The sequence below is a fragment of the Schistocerca serialis genome, chromosome 2, assembly GCF_023864345.2.
Source record: "Schistocerca serialis cubense isolate TAMUIC-IGC-003099 chromosome 2, iqSchSeri2.2, whole genome shotgun sequence".
Taxonomy (NCBI): domain Eukaryota; kingdom Metazoa; phylum Arthropoda; class Insecta; order Orthoptera; family Acrididae; genus Schistocerca; species Schistocerca serialis.
Window position 1 is genome coordinate 450,180,593 of NC_064639.1, and position 18,899 is coordinate 450,199,491.

Here is an 18,899-nt window from a genome sequence, read left to right on the forward strand (position 1 = left end):
AATTTATGATATTATGACAGAAAGCCAGACAGAAAAGAAATGTATAATTTTGAATCATCAATAAGGTGAATGAAGTGCAGCTAACTGAAAATAATAAGAATACAGTTGATTCAAAGTGTACAAAGCCAAGTCACCAAAAATTTGATACAGTGAATGCAACTGTGACAGCACCTCAATATTAAATGTAGCTAAATAATTTAATGCAAGAATTAGATAAATATAATGCAAAAGGTAACTTTCAATATACAGTAAAACCACATTTTTACATTTTTCAGGGGACTGGCCCAAAAAAGGGTAAAATGCGGGGAAGTGTAAATTACAGGAAAGCATACGAAACACAACAAGCTAGTAGATTTCGTGCCTCTTGTTCTCTGTTTACGAAGACTTCCAACTTCAGTAATTTAACCAAGACTGTGTCACACATTTTATTTACAATAATTTGGTAATGATTATCAATAATAAGTCTCACATTGGAAGACAAATATCTTTTTAATGTGGTTTGATGAAAGACTTTGCTTCCATGTTTTATTTACACCACTGAATATGATTGGAACAAAGAGGGGAACCTGTGTGCATGTTTGTGTGTTTCAGCACTCACTCACTGCCTTTGTGACTATGATGAAGGCAATGGCTGAGTGCTAACACACATAAACACACATTTCCTTCTTTGTTGGGATCATGTCCTATGGTGTAAATAAAACACGCAAGCAAAAGTCTTTCATGAAACCACATTCATGTTCTAATATGCGATGTATTATTGATAAATTATTGATAATCATTATAAAATTACAGGAAATAAAACTTGTAACACAATACTGTCCAAAACACTAAAGTTGGCAGCCTTTGTAAAAAGAGAACAATAGTCATGAAATCTACAGCTTATTGCCAACATGGAGGTCACTCTGTTCAGGGATGTCCTGCGTGAGAAAGATGGTGGAAATTCTCATGTTATGGAACATTTTGAGGAGGACTGTTTATGTCTGACATCGGATTGAACCAAACTAAGACTGTGCACCTAGTACGGAGTAGCATACTTCACGCAGAAGTAACGATTCTGAAAGCCCATTGTAGGGATGTCAGTCTTCAACATTGGTGTTTACTTGTAGAAATGACTGTGAAATTGTATTAAAGCTGTTGCAATACACTGCAATGAGCAAAAGGGAGATAGCTACTTAAGTCACTATCATCAGATGGCATTTAACATTAAGGCAATTACTCAGCATAGTTTCGCACCCTTCCAAACACTACAAACCGATAATACAGTTGACCATGACCCAACATGCTGACAATGAAAATCTTGCTTACCACAGTAATGCTATGTTAAATGATCAGTAACTGTGTGTATAGTCTGCATTTTCTGCTTTGTTCCAAGGCTGGCTTTGAGCAGGAATATGGTGCAATTTTTGCAGAAATCTGTATGAAAGTAAATGTTACAAGTCGTAATAATGTCAAAAGAAAACTTAAAATGTGGGAAATGTTGTAACACAGAATCATAAATGATGGGAAATCAGAATATTGAGATATTAGGACTTGTGTTGGGTCCAGCAAAAATGAATGTAAAAAGTGGGAAAATGTAAAAAAAAGGGGGTTTTACTGTAGTTGCAGTGTATCATGAAATTGTGTTTGTGAATGGTAAGAGGATCTACAATGTTGAAGTTTACAGTTTTTTTAGTTCTCCAGCAAGTAACTGCAGTAGATTCGGCAGTTGTAATGAACTTGATACAGCTGCTTCATGTATCTACCTCAACCAGTCAAGTAAGCAGTTGTAAGCTGTCAATAGTGCTACTAGCTGTCAAGGTCCTTCTTTCCCCGATCAACTATAGTAAGTACGTAATTCAACCCAATACTTGGTGGCTAAACTGGGAAGCTGGGAGTCAGATAAATATTGAGAAAGACAGTAAGTAGAGAGTACTATTCTTTAGTGAATACACTATTTGGTGAATAGTGCTTTTCCAGTTGAATTAATCCATTCTTCATCTCTACACTCACTCTTTTCTTCCACTACCCAATCTGCAGATATAAGGGAAATGAATTTCCTTCCTCTCTCCTCAGTTAAGATGTAACAATAGTTTTGATAAGATGGAAGCAAATATTATTTCAGTGCAGTTAAACAAAATGTTTTATTTTGTCTTTTGATATTTAGTAAAAATGAAATTTTGCATAGATTAAAGAATCCTTTCAGGTGAAAGTAATACAAATTGGAGGAAAGCCCAAAGAAGAAAGAATGTAAAGTTTATTGAAAATATAACTGGAACATTAAAGAATCTGTAAGTATGCAAAATCCCTAGAAATTTATACAACCATACTAGAAAAATTTTTCAATAATTGATTCCAGTGTCAGTTGTATTTGAGAATACTGATGATAGTTCAGATGCCTGTGGTAATGCGTATCACTGAAAAATAAGTAACATTGCATGAAATATGATTATGATTAACTTTTTGTTTGTTTTGTCTGTTATGCAAATAAAAGTAAGGCTTGGTCAGTAACGGTTATTATTATTTGTACCTGTGAAGTGTTACTCTTTAAAGTAATGTTTCGTGAATAAGTGGAGATTCGATGTTTAATGATTACATTAGTTTTTCATGAAATTATGAGGGATATGAAGTAATGAAGACAACTGAATATTATGTACTGTAGTGATATGGCATGTGGTAGGGAGCCCAGTCTTTGTATTAATTAATTTGTGGGAACGTGGGAGTAGCCAGGGATGCATGCTTCATTTACTCCATGCAAGTGCAGTGAACATTAGAGTTAAGATTTTACTCTTTGACTGTAAGTCAAGAGTAGTTTTCTTTTCCGAGTCAGAAAAATAAAGTATTTTGTGCAAAGCTGTATGTGGGTTTAATTTAATGCCTACATAACTGGTGAGCTCAGGAGAAATAAGAAAAGCTCTCGCAACTTAATATTGTGCAGTAGTTTCGCCAAAGATGGGAGAAGCTAACAAAATTCTACAAGCATCAAACGACGAGATACGATGGCTAAAGCAAGAGACTGGGCTTTTGGAGCTTGCAACACTGAAGAACGATAGCAAAACAGAATCCATGAATTTTCAAAATCTGGTAGTAGCAGCCACACCACGAGCATACTCACATGCTGAAGATTTTTCACGGACGAATGCGCCGTTATCAACCGCACCACGGTTGCAGTTAAGAGTGCCTCCATTCATGCCTACACAACTATACGTACGGTTTGCGATAACAGAGAATATCTTTGAGCAGCAGTGCATAACCGAAGACAGTGAAAAATTCACTCTTGCAATTAGCAACCTGGATCACAGGGCAGCAGTAATAGTTTCTGATATGATCATACATCTGCTGCTCCAACTATCATAAACTACACTTAAAATGGCGTTGATTGCTTGCTGCATGAAATTACCTGAACAGCGTCTTTCCCAGGTGATGTAGCAGGAGAAATGCGGGGACATATGTCCATCTGAATTTTATAGACATTTACGCATTGTAGTTGACACAAGCATGATATCCAATGAATTATTACTGCACCGGCACATGGCATCCCTGTGGCGACTGCCGCCAACTGAACTTGAGAACAATCCCAGACAAATACCCCATACCAAACATTTAAGAGTTTACCTATGCTCTAGCTGGAGTGAAAGTATTCTCAGTACCGGACTGTTGTAAGTCATACAATCAGATTCCTGAAGGTCTGGCTGACATGGCACAGACAGTGGTGATCACACCCTTTGGTCTATTCAAAATTCTGTATATGCCATTTGGACCAAAAAATGCAGCCCAATCCTGGCAATGATTCATTGATGAAGTGCTCCAGAGATTACCTTTATGTTATGCATATCTGAATGGTATCAAAATATTCTCTGAGGATATGCATTCGTATGATAGACATATTCAGAAGGTATGAGAGAGGTATGATAAATAGTAGTGTTAAGTGAGTACAAATGAGTCATGGGCAAGAGTCAAGTAACTTTTCTCACCTATGTAGTCTTAGCCGACAGTATACAGCCATTACTGGAGAAGATCGACGTGTTGCACAACCTACTCAAACCTACAGACTATGAACAACTTAGGCATTATCTCGGTATGGTAAAATTTTACCAGCGTCATTTACCAGTTACCGCTGAAACACAGGCCCTGTTTACAAATCCACTGGCTGGAAATAATACCACAGGAAATCAAAAACTGCAAGGGACACCAGAATTGACCAAAGCTTTAGACGACTTACAAAGAAGCTTAAAGGAGGCAGTGTTACTCACGCACCCCATACCTGCAGCACCGTTGAGTATTGTTGTAGATGCCAGCCAGGTTGCAATTGGTGCAGCTTTGCAACAAAAAGTCGATGGACATTGGCAACCTCTTAGTTTCTTCTCAAAGAAGCTACAACTCCGACAGACAAAATGGAGTGCGTATGGCACAAAGTTGTTGGCAATATATGAAAGCGTCAAACATTTCTGCCCATATATTGAAACCAGGCCAGTAACAATTTTCACTGATGATAAACCTATAGTGTCAGCTTTCAGCAACATCAGTGATAAGTGCTCACCAAGGCAGTTCCGGCACATAGAGTTTGTTCACCATGGATATAAGGCACATCAGAGGTGTGGAGAATCTTGTTGCAGATTACTTTGCTTGTGTTTGTGGTGTGACCAGCACAATAAACTATGAAGAACTCACAACACTGCAGGAAGTGGATCTGGATCTACAGAAGCTATTGACGGATGACACAACAGGGTTACACTTACAGACAATACTCATGCCAGGAAGAAAGCTTAAGTTATGGTGTGATATATCATGGCAGAAGCTGTGCCCATACATTCCACAACAATTTCGTAAAGTGGCAGTGGCATTTTACAGTGTTCATGGCCTGGCACACCTAGTGGCAAATGCCATGATCAAGTTACCGACAGCATGTTTTGTCTGGCCATCAATTAAAAAGAATGCCGGGGAAGGGGCTTGCACATGCCTGCAATGTCAGCACTGCAAAGTAGGATGACACGTTTGCACGGAAATTGGGAATTTCACAGATCACCAGCAAGATTTTCCCATATCCATCTTGACTTAGTGGGTCCACTCCCAGTTTTGGATGGCTGTAAATACTTGTTAACAGTGGTAGACAGATGCATGAGATGGGTGAAGGCCATTCCGATCACTGACATAGCAACAGAAACAGTTGCAAAGGCATTTGTCTCTCAATGGATAGCTCACTTTGGGTGCTCCCTTCATATCACAACAGATCAAGGATGCCAGTTCAAGTGTAGTCTGTTCAACAAGCTAGCTAATTTATGTGGGTTCCAGCACCGCCATACAACAAGGCATCATACAGCAGCAATGACACGGTGGAGAGGTGGCACAGGACATTGAAGGCAGCTCTCATGTGTCATTAGAGAAGCTGGACATAAGCATTACCATTGGTTCTCCTTGGATTATGGACTGTCTACAAGACAGACATTGGTGCCCCAGTGGCAGAATTGGTGTATGGGGAACTACTGAGAATCCCGGCAGATTACCTAACTGCTGCCGCATCACTGATGCCAACAAACCTCGAATCACTGATACGTGAAATCCGTCAGCATGTGGAAACAATGAGAAGTCCTACAGTATGTAGACATAGTGACTGACCAGTTTCTGTGCATAAGGTGCTGATGGTGATTGACCAGTTTCTGTGTATAAGGTGATGGCAGACTGTACATGTCATTCTCCGCACAGATTCAGTCAGAGCGCCACTACAATCTCCATATACTGGAATTAATCAAATAGTACAACACAACACCCATTCTATGGACATCTCACAGAATGACAAAACTATTAGAGTGCTCACAGAGAGGGTAAAACCAACATGGGTCTTACCAGAACTGGAGTATGATGACAGTCAACAGGATGAGAAGGACCAAAATTTGGAACTCACTACGCATGACATGGCAGAAGAGCCAATGGCAAGAGGACAAGGAACCACAACGCAACAGCCCACACCCACTCCCTCCCTCATACTCACAGCAAGAAGTCATCCACATGAGAGCGAGGAGACAAGTCAAATTTAAGAACACATTTGTCCCAGATGTTCCACATTTTAAGGGGGAGGGGGGGGGGTGTTGTGTTTACTGTGTGGAAACATGTTATTGCACAATAGGGGTGAGTGTGTCACTGATGTAATACGTGAGGTGGGGTGGCAGCATTAAAACAAAGGCAGTTTTCTTTATGGCGAGATCTATTTACAAAATTTCAATCACCAACTTTCTCTTCCGAATGCGAAAATATTTTGTTGACACCCGCCTACGTAGGGTGAAATGATCATCATAATAAAATAAGAGAAATCAGTGTTCAAAGGGAAGGTGTTTCTTTTTCCCAAGTGCCATTCGAGAGTAGAATGGCAGAGAAGTAGTATGAAAATGGTTCGATGAACCCTCTGCCAGGCATTAAGTGTGAATTGCAGAGTAACCATATAGATGTAGATGTAGATGTAGTTGCCAGTGATGCATGCTTTGTTTACTCCATCCACGTGCAGTGAATGTAAGATTTAAGTCTTTACTCTTTGACTGTAAGTTAAGTTTAATTTTCTTTTCCAAGTTGGAAAAATAAAGTGTTCTGAGCAAACCTGTATTTAATTTGTTGCCTACATATTAATTAACTGTATTCATAAAATTATAACTAAAGTAATCAAAAAAAGTAAAGAGACAATGTCTTTGGCATAACAGATATTAGTAAATGTCAAGATACTGTTGTGTAATTTGACACAGCATTTGGTTTATTTATGTAAACGACGACAGTCAAGTTAAAATACTGTTCCGCTATTTTTCAAAGATGTAATTAATTTGTGAATAACCTAAGAAAATCATTACAGATAGAGTGTGAAATAATGCAGGTGTGTCAGTTAATAGAGTGATAATGAACTATGAAAATGTTTGTGTGTGTAATCAAACTGATTGGACAGAAAAATGAAAAGAAACTTGACACACATTAATAACAGATTTCAATAACTTTAAAAGTATTAGGCTTTTGAAAATTAATTAATTGCTCTGCTTTTGATGTTATCTGTGTGAGAATTTATAATCTATGTCTCACTAATGTAAATACCTTTGCATTGCTACAAAAGCTTTATGTCTTTATTCCATGTACTGGACTATACAAGAGTCCTTGTAACAGTTTTTAACTTGTTAATACCATTCCAATGAGCTACCACACCAGCAAATTAAGTCTGCTAACAGGTTACCAGGCCCAGGCAATATAATTTAGTGCAACATTCTAAAAAATACAAAAACACTGCCTAATAGAAATTAGCAGCAGCACACAGCAATTTGGGATGATGTAATAGCCAATATAATAGTTTCTTTAAATACCAATTCACTGTTTCCAACTGAAACACTGATGAGATGAGAAAAGTATAGTCTGTGGCAGTTAATTATGCAAACATATCTAGAACATTAACAATTCTGAGATTGCATCAGTGGCTAAATAACCGATGTAACTAAAGTGTGCACAGTGAAAACCAAAATTATACTCTCCATCTGTCCATCCATCTATCCATCAGTGGGTGTTCTTTTGCAAGATACATCTACAGATAAAGAAGCATGGGACAAGCTAAAGCAAGGCTATGAAGTTTGTGGCCCCTTCTGATGAATAGGTTTACTAAAGACACTACTGGCAACCAGACTATAAAACTGTTAATTAGTAGAAGAATAAACACCAAAGATAATTTTTGCTTTGAAGTTAAAGAAGAATGGATTGTGTGTATTTTCCTTGCAGAACCGCCAGATGAATATAAACCTATGGTATGAGTTAAGAAAATTCAAACTTGCCAGTCGCAGGAGATGCAATAAAAAATAAATTATTGTAAGAAATAAATGACAATGCCTGTAATAAACCATTGAAGAATGACATTGCTCAGCAAAATGACAAGAAGAAGAATGAAATTACATTCAAAAGTGGTCCTAGCTGCTATAACTTCAACAAGTTTGAGCATCTGGCTAAAAACTCTTGCAGGAAGAGGAAAAACAACGGAAAAGCTTTGGCAAAGACAGCAAGCTATCAGACGCTCTTTTCAAACACTGCTACAGGTAATGATACGTGGACAGAATGATATGTAGACTCAAGCGTGTCAATTCATGTATCTAAAAATCCACATGTTGAATATAATGTTAAAACAGTGATAGGCTCCCAAGTTATAATGGTAAATAATGACAACCTATCTGTGAAAGCAATAGGATCTTCATTTGCAGTCATTCTCATGGGTAACAAGAAAGGTAAAATTAAAGTTCAATGCCTCAACTAAGCACAAATCCACTACGTGTTAGCAAAATAGTAGATAATGGCCATTTGATTTTATTTCACAGGCAAGGCTGTTGTAATTATGAGACAACCAAAAATGTGGTTGTTGGTATGTCATCAGTAAAAGCAATATACCGACTATAAACCAACAACATGATTGAAATTTTTAAAGTCAATATTATACTCAAATAGCACAGACTTGTGGCATAAAAGACTACATCATCTGCATTCTGAAGATAAGCATGCACTTTGCAAAGGGCTGGCTTGTGGAATTTCATATGTAGGAGCAGTTAATACTGCATGTGCATTTTGCTCAGAAGCAAACAAACAACACTTCATTTTTCAAGATATAGCTCAGTCACAGAAATTCTTCAGCAAGTTCAGTCAGATTTGTGTGAACCGATGCAAACAAGGTCAAGTGGAGGAACTGAATACATTCCTACTTTACTTGATGATTAGAGGTAGGATTTTTTGAAACTTTCATCATACTGGACATAAATGTATATGTGCATATTTAGCTAATTTGTGAATGTTTATGTACATACATTATTCTTTCAGCAATGATTCTTGAAATTCAAAATTTCTTTAACGTAATTTAAGAAGAAGAGAAAGACCCGAGCAAATTTCTCTTTCATTGCTCTGTTTTTGTAGAATGGGTGTTATCTACCACATTTCTCAATGCATAAAAAAGCATAAAAATGGAAACATAGCCATAAACAATGAGCAGTTCCTGATACAGTAGAAAAATATGCTCCTCAACAGCTTAATATAAACTAAATAGTGTTCAATAATCATGCAGCAAATCTTTGAAGTTTGGTGCAACAATTGCATCACAAAACTAGATATGTTTTGTATTATGTTACAACAGAAGCTGTCTGCCACAATGATAATATTTCCAAGAATTAAAAAGTGCCATTTTCTGTTAACTTTAAAATTTTTAACTAGCTTGTTGTTTAGTTTGAGTAGAATGAGAGAGGATATTACAATACTGAAGGAGAAGAGCAGTAAAGCTTATTTGCTTCAGCAGTGGACTGATGGAAATCCTACTCTAACAACAGATGGAAATATAATGCAAAGGTACTGTGCAAAGTGTGTGAAAAACATGTAAGTTTTATTTCTGTATTATTAGAACATATTAAAAATCAATGCAATTTTTGAGTTACTTATTGTTGTTTTCATTTAACTAAAATAAACTCACATTATTTTTATACCACTGTTACAGGTGGCCTGCAACAAAAAATTCCATATTACACAACATTTATGAACAGCTACTCACAGAAATGTTGTCAACAAGAATGGCTCCAAGATACAAACAGCTCCACCAGCAGCATTTTCTGTGAGCAGACATGGAAATGATGGCAGCAATAATTTTTTGTAAGATATCTGCACAGCATCAGTATCAGACAATGTCCTTTGATTGTACTAAATAACATAGAATTTCAAAAGTTCCTGGGAAAATATTCCAAAAGAAAAGGTCCTGATGAAACAACAATGGGAAAAACTACCTTGGCAAAGTTTATGAAGAGGTAAATTTATCTAATTAAATTAGTTTTGTGTCAACTAACCGCTAATATTTTGAATTTTATAAAACTTGTCATTTAATTAAAACTTTAAAACATATTATACAAAAATATGTTAAAATGGGAACACAAAATCATGTATGGCCTGCAGAGCCACGAGGTTTGATTTAGATCAAGAAACATGTTTTCCATAAATTTTTTAAACTTGTTCCTCACTAAAGTGAGACCTCAAAACAATTACACCACTGATTTTTACTAATTTTCAATAAAACAAATCTTTTCAAGTAAAGCAAGAAATAAGAGAAGACATCGGCGACTCAAACTTGTGGTTATTGGTGGATCAAAAAACTGACCTGTGTGGGAGATTTATTGACAATGTCATCGTAGGAAAACTGATGGAATCCGAACAGGAAACACCCCATCTTTGTCTCCAGGATACTAGAAGAAACAAACCATTCAACGATTGTTAGGATTGTTCTCGATGCATTATGTGTTTTGTGGCCTGCTAAACAAAATGAGGAAAAACTCTTGGTGGTAGTTTACAGGTGCAACAACATAGATTATTAAGGGTGCTAAAGCTTTCCAGGTATTTTATCCTAATGCTGTTCAAATGAATTATTTAGAACATGCTCTTCACTGATTGGAGGAAATTTGAGTGAATTTTCCATAAGTTGGAGCCTTAATTTCCTCTGCGAAAAAAGTGTTTGTGAAGGCAACATCAAGAGTGAAATTAATTACTGATATGACGCAAAATACTGCCCCCCCCCCCCCCCCCCCCCCCCCCCCCTCCGAGCTAATCTTCATGAGGTAGCGAACACTGAAGCAGTTCTATATTACAGTAATCATATAGAAGATGTGAAAAAGGAACGAGAAGCATCTCCAGAGAAAGTTAGCATTTAATAAGACTTGTTGAGAAAATAGAAGCAAGGAATACAGGTATAATGTTTCTTCTGGATATGAATAAGGTGCTACAAGGACAAACTGAAAAACAACTTAATGGTTACTCTGTAAGTCACACAGCCTCTTTTCAGTACTGTCCTGTGACTTTGTATGATGTAGAGCTCTCTCTCTCTCTCTCTTTTCTTAAAGAAAAAAGAAAGAAAGAAAAAATTTAAGTGACAAAAGGAAATTGTTTCTTCCAGAAAGCTATAAAAAATATTTAACTGTTTACTGCAATAAAAACAATGAATGATGAAACAGAGAAAGGGGGGGGGGGGGGGGGGGGAGGGGGAGAGAGAGAGAGAGAGAGAGAGAGAGAGAGAGAGAGAGAGAGTAATGAATCTAATTTTGTTGATGACTTAATTAAAAATAAATTTACATTTACATTACTCCAACAAAATTAATAAATGTGAGAATGTTAAAAATACTTTTCATTTTTATGCATATCTGAAAGTTTTTAGAGCATATTTATCACATTATTTTATAGTATATTTTATGCATATTTTATAGTGTATATAAATGAGCTCTACTGATGACTATTCCATTAAAGTATTTATATGTTGTTGTTGTTATCTTCAATCCAAACACTGGTTTGATGCAGCTCTCTATGCTACTCTATCCTGAGCAAGAATCTTCACCTGTGAAGAGCTGCTGCAACTTACATTCTTCTGGACTTGCTTACTGTATTCATCTCTTGGTCTCTCTCTACAATTTTTACCCCCCCCCCCCTCCCCACACACACACACACACACTTTTCTCCAATACTAAACCGATAATCCCTTGATGTCTCAAAATGTATCCCATTAACTGACCCCTTCATCTAGTCAGGTTGTGCCACGAATTTCTTTTCTTCCCAGTTCTGTTCAGTACCTCCTCATCAATTAAAAGGTCTGCCCATGTAATCTTCATCTTTCTTCTGTAGCACAACATTTCAAAAGCTACTATTCTCTTCTTGTCCCGTCTGTCATCCATTATTCACTTCCACAAATGGCCCCACTCCATACAAATAATTTCATAAAAGACTTCGTAACACTTAAATCTATATTTGATGTTAACAAATTTTATTTCTTAAACAAGTTTCTTGCCATTGACTGACTACATTTTATATCCTCTCTACATTGGGCATCATCAGTTATTCTGTTGCCCAAATAACGAAACTCATCTACTACTGTAAGAGTCTCATTTCTTAATATAATTCCCCCTTAGAGATCATCTGATTTAATCTGACTACATTACATTAACTTTGTTTTGCTTTTGTTGATGTTCATGTTATATCCTTCTGTCAAGACACTGCCAATTCTGTTCAACTGCTCTTCCAAGTCCTTTCTTGTCTTTGACAAAATTGCATTACTGACAAACCTTGAAGTTTTTATTTATTCTCTCTGAACTTTAACATCTACTGCAAAATTTTCTTTTTTCCTTTACTGCTTGCTCAAAGTACAGATTGAATAACATTGGTGATGAGCTACAGCCCTGTCTCACTGCCTTCTCAATCACTGCTTCCCTTTCATGCCCCTGGACTCTTATAACTCAATATTGCCTCTCATGTTCCTACAACTCTCCAGAACCCAAACTGACCTTTCCCGACGTCAGTTTCTACCAGTTTTTCCATTCTTCTATACACAATTGGTGTCAGTGTTTTGCAACTACAACTTATTAAACTGACAGTTCGATTATATTCACACCTGTTAGCACCTACTTTCTTTGGAACTGGAATTATTACATTCTTTTTGACGTCTTATGGTATTTTGCCTGTCTCCTACATCTTGCACATCAGATGGAAGAGTTTTATCATAGCTGGCTCTCTCAAGGCTGTCAATGGTTCTGACAGAATGTCATCTACTCCTGGATCCTTGCTTGGACTTCAGTGTTCTGTCAAATTCTTCTTGCAGTATCATATCTCCGATTTCATCTTCATTTATGTCCTCTTCCCTCTCCATAATATTACTTTCAGGTTCATCTCCCTTGTATGGACCCTCTATATACTTCACTTTTCAACTTCTTCTTCTTTGCTTAGGGCTGGTTTTCATTTCAGCTCTTGATACTGATACACCTGCTTCTCTTTTCTCCAAAGGCTTCTTTAATTTGTGTATACTCTCAAAAATAAAAAAATCAAGTACCACAGCTGATTCAAGAATTTAAAAATCTAGGTGAAAGAATTGGAAAAAGGGTCTACACTCTAAGAACAGATAATGACACATAATACGTGAACATATTCTAATAATTTTTTCAGACAAGAAGGGATCTGACAACACACTACAGTGCCTTATACACAAGAACAAAATGGACTAGCTGAGTGTTTTAACTGTACAATAGTAGATGCCTACTCTTCAAAGCAAATAAATCCTGGGGAGAAGCAATCTACTTCATCAAAAGCTCTCTGACTACAACACTTAAAAGCAAGACTCCAGAAGCAGCTTGGACAAACAAGAAGCCAGATCTTCGACATCTTATAGTCAAGTGACTCTGAGCCTTTGTCACTGGAATAGGCAATGATGTATGATAGTGCTGAAAACTGGTTGAAAGCAATACAAGAAGAGTTACACTCTCACAGAGAAACATACAACCATGCATGGGAGTCTGCTGCTTTACCTTCAGATGCGAAGGCAATAAATGTGAAATGGGAGTTTAAAATGAAGAAAGATTTGAAATGCCACGCTGTACACTATAAAGCATAGCTAGTAATGAAAGGTTGTGTTCAAAATCAAGGTCTGAATTCTGATTATTTATTAACATATTTACTTGCCATGTCTGCAAAATGTGATCTTGACACTGTTCATCTAAATGTTGTCACAGCTTTATTACAAAGTCACTTACATGAAGCGATTGGTGTGAAAGTTCCTGAAGTAGACCCAGTGGCAAAGATTAAAACAGGCATTAAAAGATGGAAACAGGCAGTATATGGACTGAAGCAAGGTGGTTGCTGCTGGAACTTGAAATTAGACACTACACTGTTGAATCTAAATTTCAAATGGTCACCAGCTGACACAAATACAGGTACAGACATTTTAATGGTCGCTGTTTATCTGGATGATACATTAATTTTCAGTAAAATTTTATGAGAGAGATATTTTCACGAACAGACCAAGAGAAAAATTCAGTCTGAAAGATCTTGGTGAATCTACAAACTGTTTAGGTATCCAAATTACTAGGAATTTCAAAGAAGGTTATTTGTGGGTGGACCAGACATACCATGTGAAACAAATTTTCTACAATTTAATATGAAAGAATGTAGCCTGATATCTTTGCCCCTGGACAATAACCAAGTGTGTACTTATGATATGAGTCCAAAAACAGAATAAGAGCGAAGAAGGTATGAAGAATATACCATGTTATGAAGCAACATAAAGTTTAATGTATGTTTTAGAAAAAAGCTGGACTTAGCTAATCTGATAGGTATTGTCAGATGTTTTTGTAATTATCTGGGCATCCACCTCTGGCAAGCAGTCAAAAGGATCTTTAGATGTCTAAAAGGTACCAAGGACATGACGCTTGGTTTAGGCTTGAAAGCAGTATATATCTGCTCAGCTGCTGACTTGCTAGGCCTAACATAGGTGTGGATTTTCTTTCAGGATTTACTCCATTAACTTTTGAAGATCTCTCTTCTCCACAAGGCAGTGGCATTATCTTCTAATTATCCCCATTTTGAAGGTCTACTCTGCTGAAGGTGCTGTTAAGGTCTTCACCTGTAACCCTGGGTATGGGTTCCACATTATCCTCTGTGAAGGAGCCTTCACCACTCTGTTCAAAAAGGGCAATTGATGAAATTTTGGGAATTATAAGAGTCATCATTCTGCTGTCACACACACTGAAGCTGTTAGGAAAGCTCACAGAAATGGGACTTAGAATGACAGTAGAACCTTTGCTTGAGGAAGAACAACATGAATTCAGGAAAGGCTGACATACTATGGTTCTTATTTTTGCAGTAAGAATACGGACAGAAAAGTATTTGGAATATGGAATAAATCCTGTGATTGTATTTGTGGACATTGAAAAAGCACATGACAGAGTTCCTCGAAACAAGATATTGGAATGTTTGGAAGACCTAAAGGTGCCAAGGTACTTAAATGATAAAGTCAAGATGCTATACCAAAAGTATTACAGCTGTGTCCAAATAGGCAATACATGATCAGAATGGTTTGAAACCAAGAGGGGTGCCCAACAAACAAGAAAGTGCCCTTTCACCACTCCTGTTTGTGATAGTAATGGACAAGATCAAAAAATCTATCAAGAACATAGATTGCAAACCAAATGTCCTGGTTTTTGCTGATGATTTGATACTATGGGGGACCACTTGTGATAAGTGGAAGATCTGGGTTTGAGTCCTGGTCTGGCACAAATTTTGATCATCATCAGTCCATTATACAGCTAATGGTTGTCCATATTTACAACTGTGAATACATTTCATGCATGTCCAGAGGAACATTGTATTGTAATTGGGAATCACAAGGGCACTGCAATATCATATTTACACATTGACACCGTACAAGTGACTTTCAAGTAAAATGTCTCACCTGTATTGGAATATACATAATGGATGTATGAGTACAGGACGACATATGGAAGTATGGGACTGGCCATGAGTTATGCTCAGATAGCCTAATGCTAAGGCGACTGCGCAATAAGTGGGAAATCTGGGTTCTAGTGCCCCCCGTACAAATATTCACTCCATTATACAGTTGATGGTTGCCCATATTTGCAATTGTGTATACATTTCATGTAATCAAAAATGGTTTGCACTACTGTTCCACAAGTATATGCACTCCCCTTTACAGATGAAACATACTTTCCTAAAATTCATCCAGTAAGCAAAGTCGACCATTCACCTTCCCCACTACAATCCTTATATGCTTGTTCTATTTCATATTGCTTTGTATCATTACATCTAGATATGTAATTGATGTCACTGTATCAAATAGCACATTACTAATGCTTTATTCAAACATTATGGGTTTGTTTTCCCTACTGATCTGCATAACTTACATTTTTCTACATTTAGAACTAGCTGTCATTCATCACCACAACCAGAAATTTTATAGCATATTTTATGCATATTTTATAGTGTATATAAATCTGAGCTCTACTGATGACTACTCCAGTAAAGTATATACATTTATCACTCAATGATGACACTTTCCAGTAAACCACAGCATCATCAGCAAACAATTGCAAGTTGCTGCCTACCCTGTCCATCAGATCATTTATGTATATAGGGAATAAGAGTCAGCCTATAACACTTCCCCGAGGCATTCCTGATGATACTCGTGGCTCTGATGAACACTTGCCATCCAGGATAACATACTGGGTTCTATTACTTTGTAAGTCCTTGAGTATTGGCAAACTTATTCTGAATGCTCTCACCTTTTCTAACAGCCTTTAATGGGGTCTTTTAGGAAAACTACGAATATGGAATCTGCTTGTTGTCCTTCAGCCATAGTTTGCAGGATATTATGTGAGAAAAGGGAAAACCGAGTGTTGCACGAGCATTGCTTTCTAAAACCATGTAGATTTGAGGACAGAAGATTTTCTGTCTCAAGGAAATTTACTATATTCAAATTGAGAATATGTTCAAGAATTCTGTTTGAATTTCAAGTAGCAGTGATATCCTGGCAGAGTAAGAAACACCGACAGCATCCTTATCCACAACTGAGGCAGAATTTATGGTCCTGTCCTCATGAGGCTCCATGGTTTCAAAGGTTGGGAAGTGAAATATCTCCAAACCCAAAGAAAGATTCTATCAGACTATTATGTGACTACAAAGCAGCAGTTGAATTGTCTAAGACTAGTGGTTACAAGAGTCAAGCCAACCACATAGACATAGACGTCATTTTGTAAGAGAAAAAATAGAGTCAGCCTAAGTTACTTCGGAGCATGTACCTTCAGATCAAATGCTGACAGACATGAAGACAGACCTCAGGCAAAGTGTCTCCATCGTCTGATGCTACAAGTTATTGGACTGAAAATTTAGTTTTTTTTTGTGTATGTTTGTTTTTACATGCATAATTTAATGAGTGTGATGGAATTTAGAATCTATACTTTGCTTGTGTAAATATCTTTTGCATTGCTATGGATGCTATATGCCTTTATTGTGAGTACTGAATTGTATAAGTGTTCATGTAACAGTTTTTAACTTGCAAATCTGTATTCTAAATCTTATTGTTCTAATCAGATACTGCCAGCAAATTACTGTGCTAACAATTGCTGTCTACAGCATATTTTCCATTGGCTTAATTCAAATTTCATGGTTCAAATGGCTCTGAGTACTATGGCACTAAACATCTGAGGTCATCAGTCCCCTAGAACTTAGAACTACTTAAACCTAACTAACCTAAGGACAGCACACACATCCATGCCCGAGGCAGGATTCGAACCTGCGACCATAGCAGTCACACGGTTCCAGACTGAAGTGCCTAGAACCGCTCAACCACAGCGGCTGGCCAAATTTCATGATTCTGAATTACAAAATATACTGTAGATATTCATTACATATTGTTAGGTACACTCTTAATTAAGGTACTTTACATCCTTTCATGAAAATATGTACAACTATAGTGTGAAAGTACCTGAGTAGCATTATAGTTGAAGTATGAGTATAGTTCCTACTGTAGATTTTTCTATTATATTTTCCTTGTGTGACAGAGAAAATGAACACTTGCATATTTTAATTTTGTTAAATATTTGCATAGCAAGTGCACGAAACTAACAGAATATCAGTTCACTTTGTAAACCTTTGTCATCAACCATCTAAAAAAACATTCAGTAAAACAGTAATCATTATAAGTGTTAAATATATCTATGAGTATGTGAGGTGGTTGAATTATGTTAACTAAAAACATACTTGGCTGCAAGGCAACTTTCTAAACTGATTTTTCTTGATAAATAACAAGATGAACTACAATAGCAGAAACAGCTTGTCTTAATGAAAGGATACAACTCTGTCACCAGAGTCAAGGAATTCCTTGTTTCATAAGCATCGTGCAACCGAATTATCTTTGGATGATTTAACACATTCAGTATATCAAGCTCATTGTTCATAAATGGACGAAGGTCAGACTTTCCGTGCATTATTTTGGCAGCGTAATTTCGACCTGAGAAGTATATCCAAAATATGCATTAGAACCACCAAAAGTAAGAGCTGTTATTAGAGTGCTGAATTAAGTAACTGGTTATTACCTGTCAATCGCTCAACTGCATGATATGTAACACCTTGAGTGCCTCTTCCAAGCTCATTCCCAATGTCATACAGATCCTCAAATGGTTTTGCCTTTGGCTTGATGTTCCTACCTTTGCTATACGTGAGGTAACCATATTCTTGTTCACTTTCCTCTATGCGTATCATGGCAGAGCTTGACACACTTCCTGCTACATTACGAGCACTGATTGAATACAGCCCCTCATCTTTGTTGATGGCATCATTAATAACAAGTATGCATGTATCTGGCTCGCGAAACTGTATCTGTTAGAATCAACAACATAAATTATAAGGTACATTAGATTGATGTCAATAAACAAATTTTCTATACATGTTTAACATGCTATATTACAGAGCAAAAAATACAACCATAAATTTAAGCTATTTAGTGTGAGTTCCTAACAGGAACATATTCAGTTGTAAACACTTGAAATGCATTCCATGTGAACTGCATTTCTATTTCTAGCCTTCAGTTTTAACTTTTTTGCAACAACCATCGAGTAGCAAATAAAAACTAATTTTTAATCATATACAACACCTGCATTTTTGGAATTACCTATTTTTAATACAAAAAATATGAGCCTTAGCATATATGCAACATATCCTCAAAAAGAAACATTTCAGAATGCATGTTATTTGTCTTGGGTAGTTAGAATTGAATGCAAAGTATGCTGATAACAAAATATTTCTATCTAAAATGTTTGTTTGATGGTTGTCAATAATTCTTTAATTATTTCAAAATGGCACAGGAAAGAACAACAGCAAACCTAGAATGAGTACTAATATATAAAATTCCTTTCCTTATGCTATGTCAAAACATGCTCAATATGCAGGATGACTGTGCAGAGACAGAATTCATCTGAAGACTGTATAATTCAGGATGTAAATCTGGTTATGTAATGATATGCAGTACTTGAATGACAAAACTAAGTTGATTTTTTAATATCTACACTGAACAGAATATTTTCATAACACTATATATTTTTTTCTATAGCATAATATTGTAAGTTAGG

General features: G+C 36.6%; 1 protein-coding gene across 3 annotated transcripts in view; it reads right to left on the bottom strand.

Annotated features, from left to right (window-relative positions):
* The window catches only part of LOC126457328 (obscurin), a 684,258-nt gene that overhangs the window by 90,940 nt on the left and 574,419 nt on the right, over window positions 1–18,899 (bottom strand). For all 3 annotated transcript variants that reach the window (XM_050093526.1, XM_050093528.1, XM_050093527.1), the window contains 2 exons: window positions 17,868–18,150; window positions 17,626–17,782 (listed from right to left, as the gene is read on the bottom strand). In XM_050093526.1, the coding sequence (XP_049949483.1) occupies window positions 17,626–17,782; window positions 17,868–18,150 (440 nt within the window). The remainder of the gene's footprint in view (window positions 1–17,625; window positions 17,783–17,867; window positions 18,151–18,899) is intronic.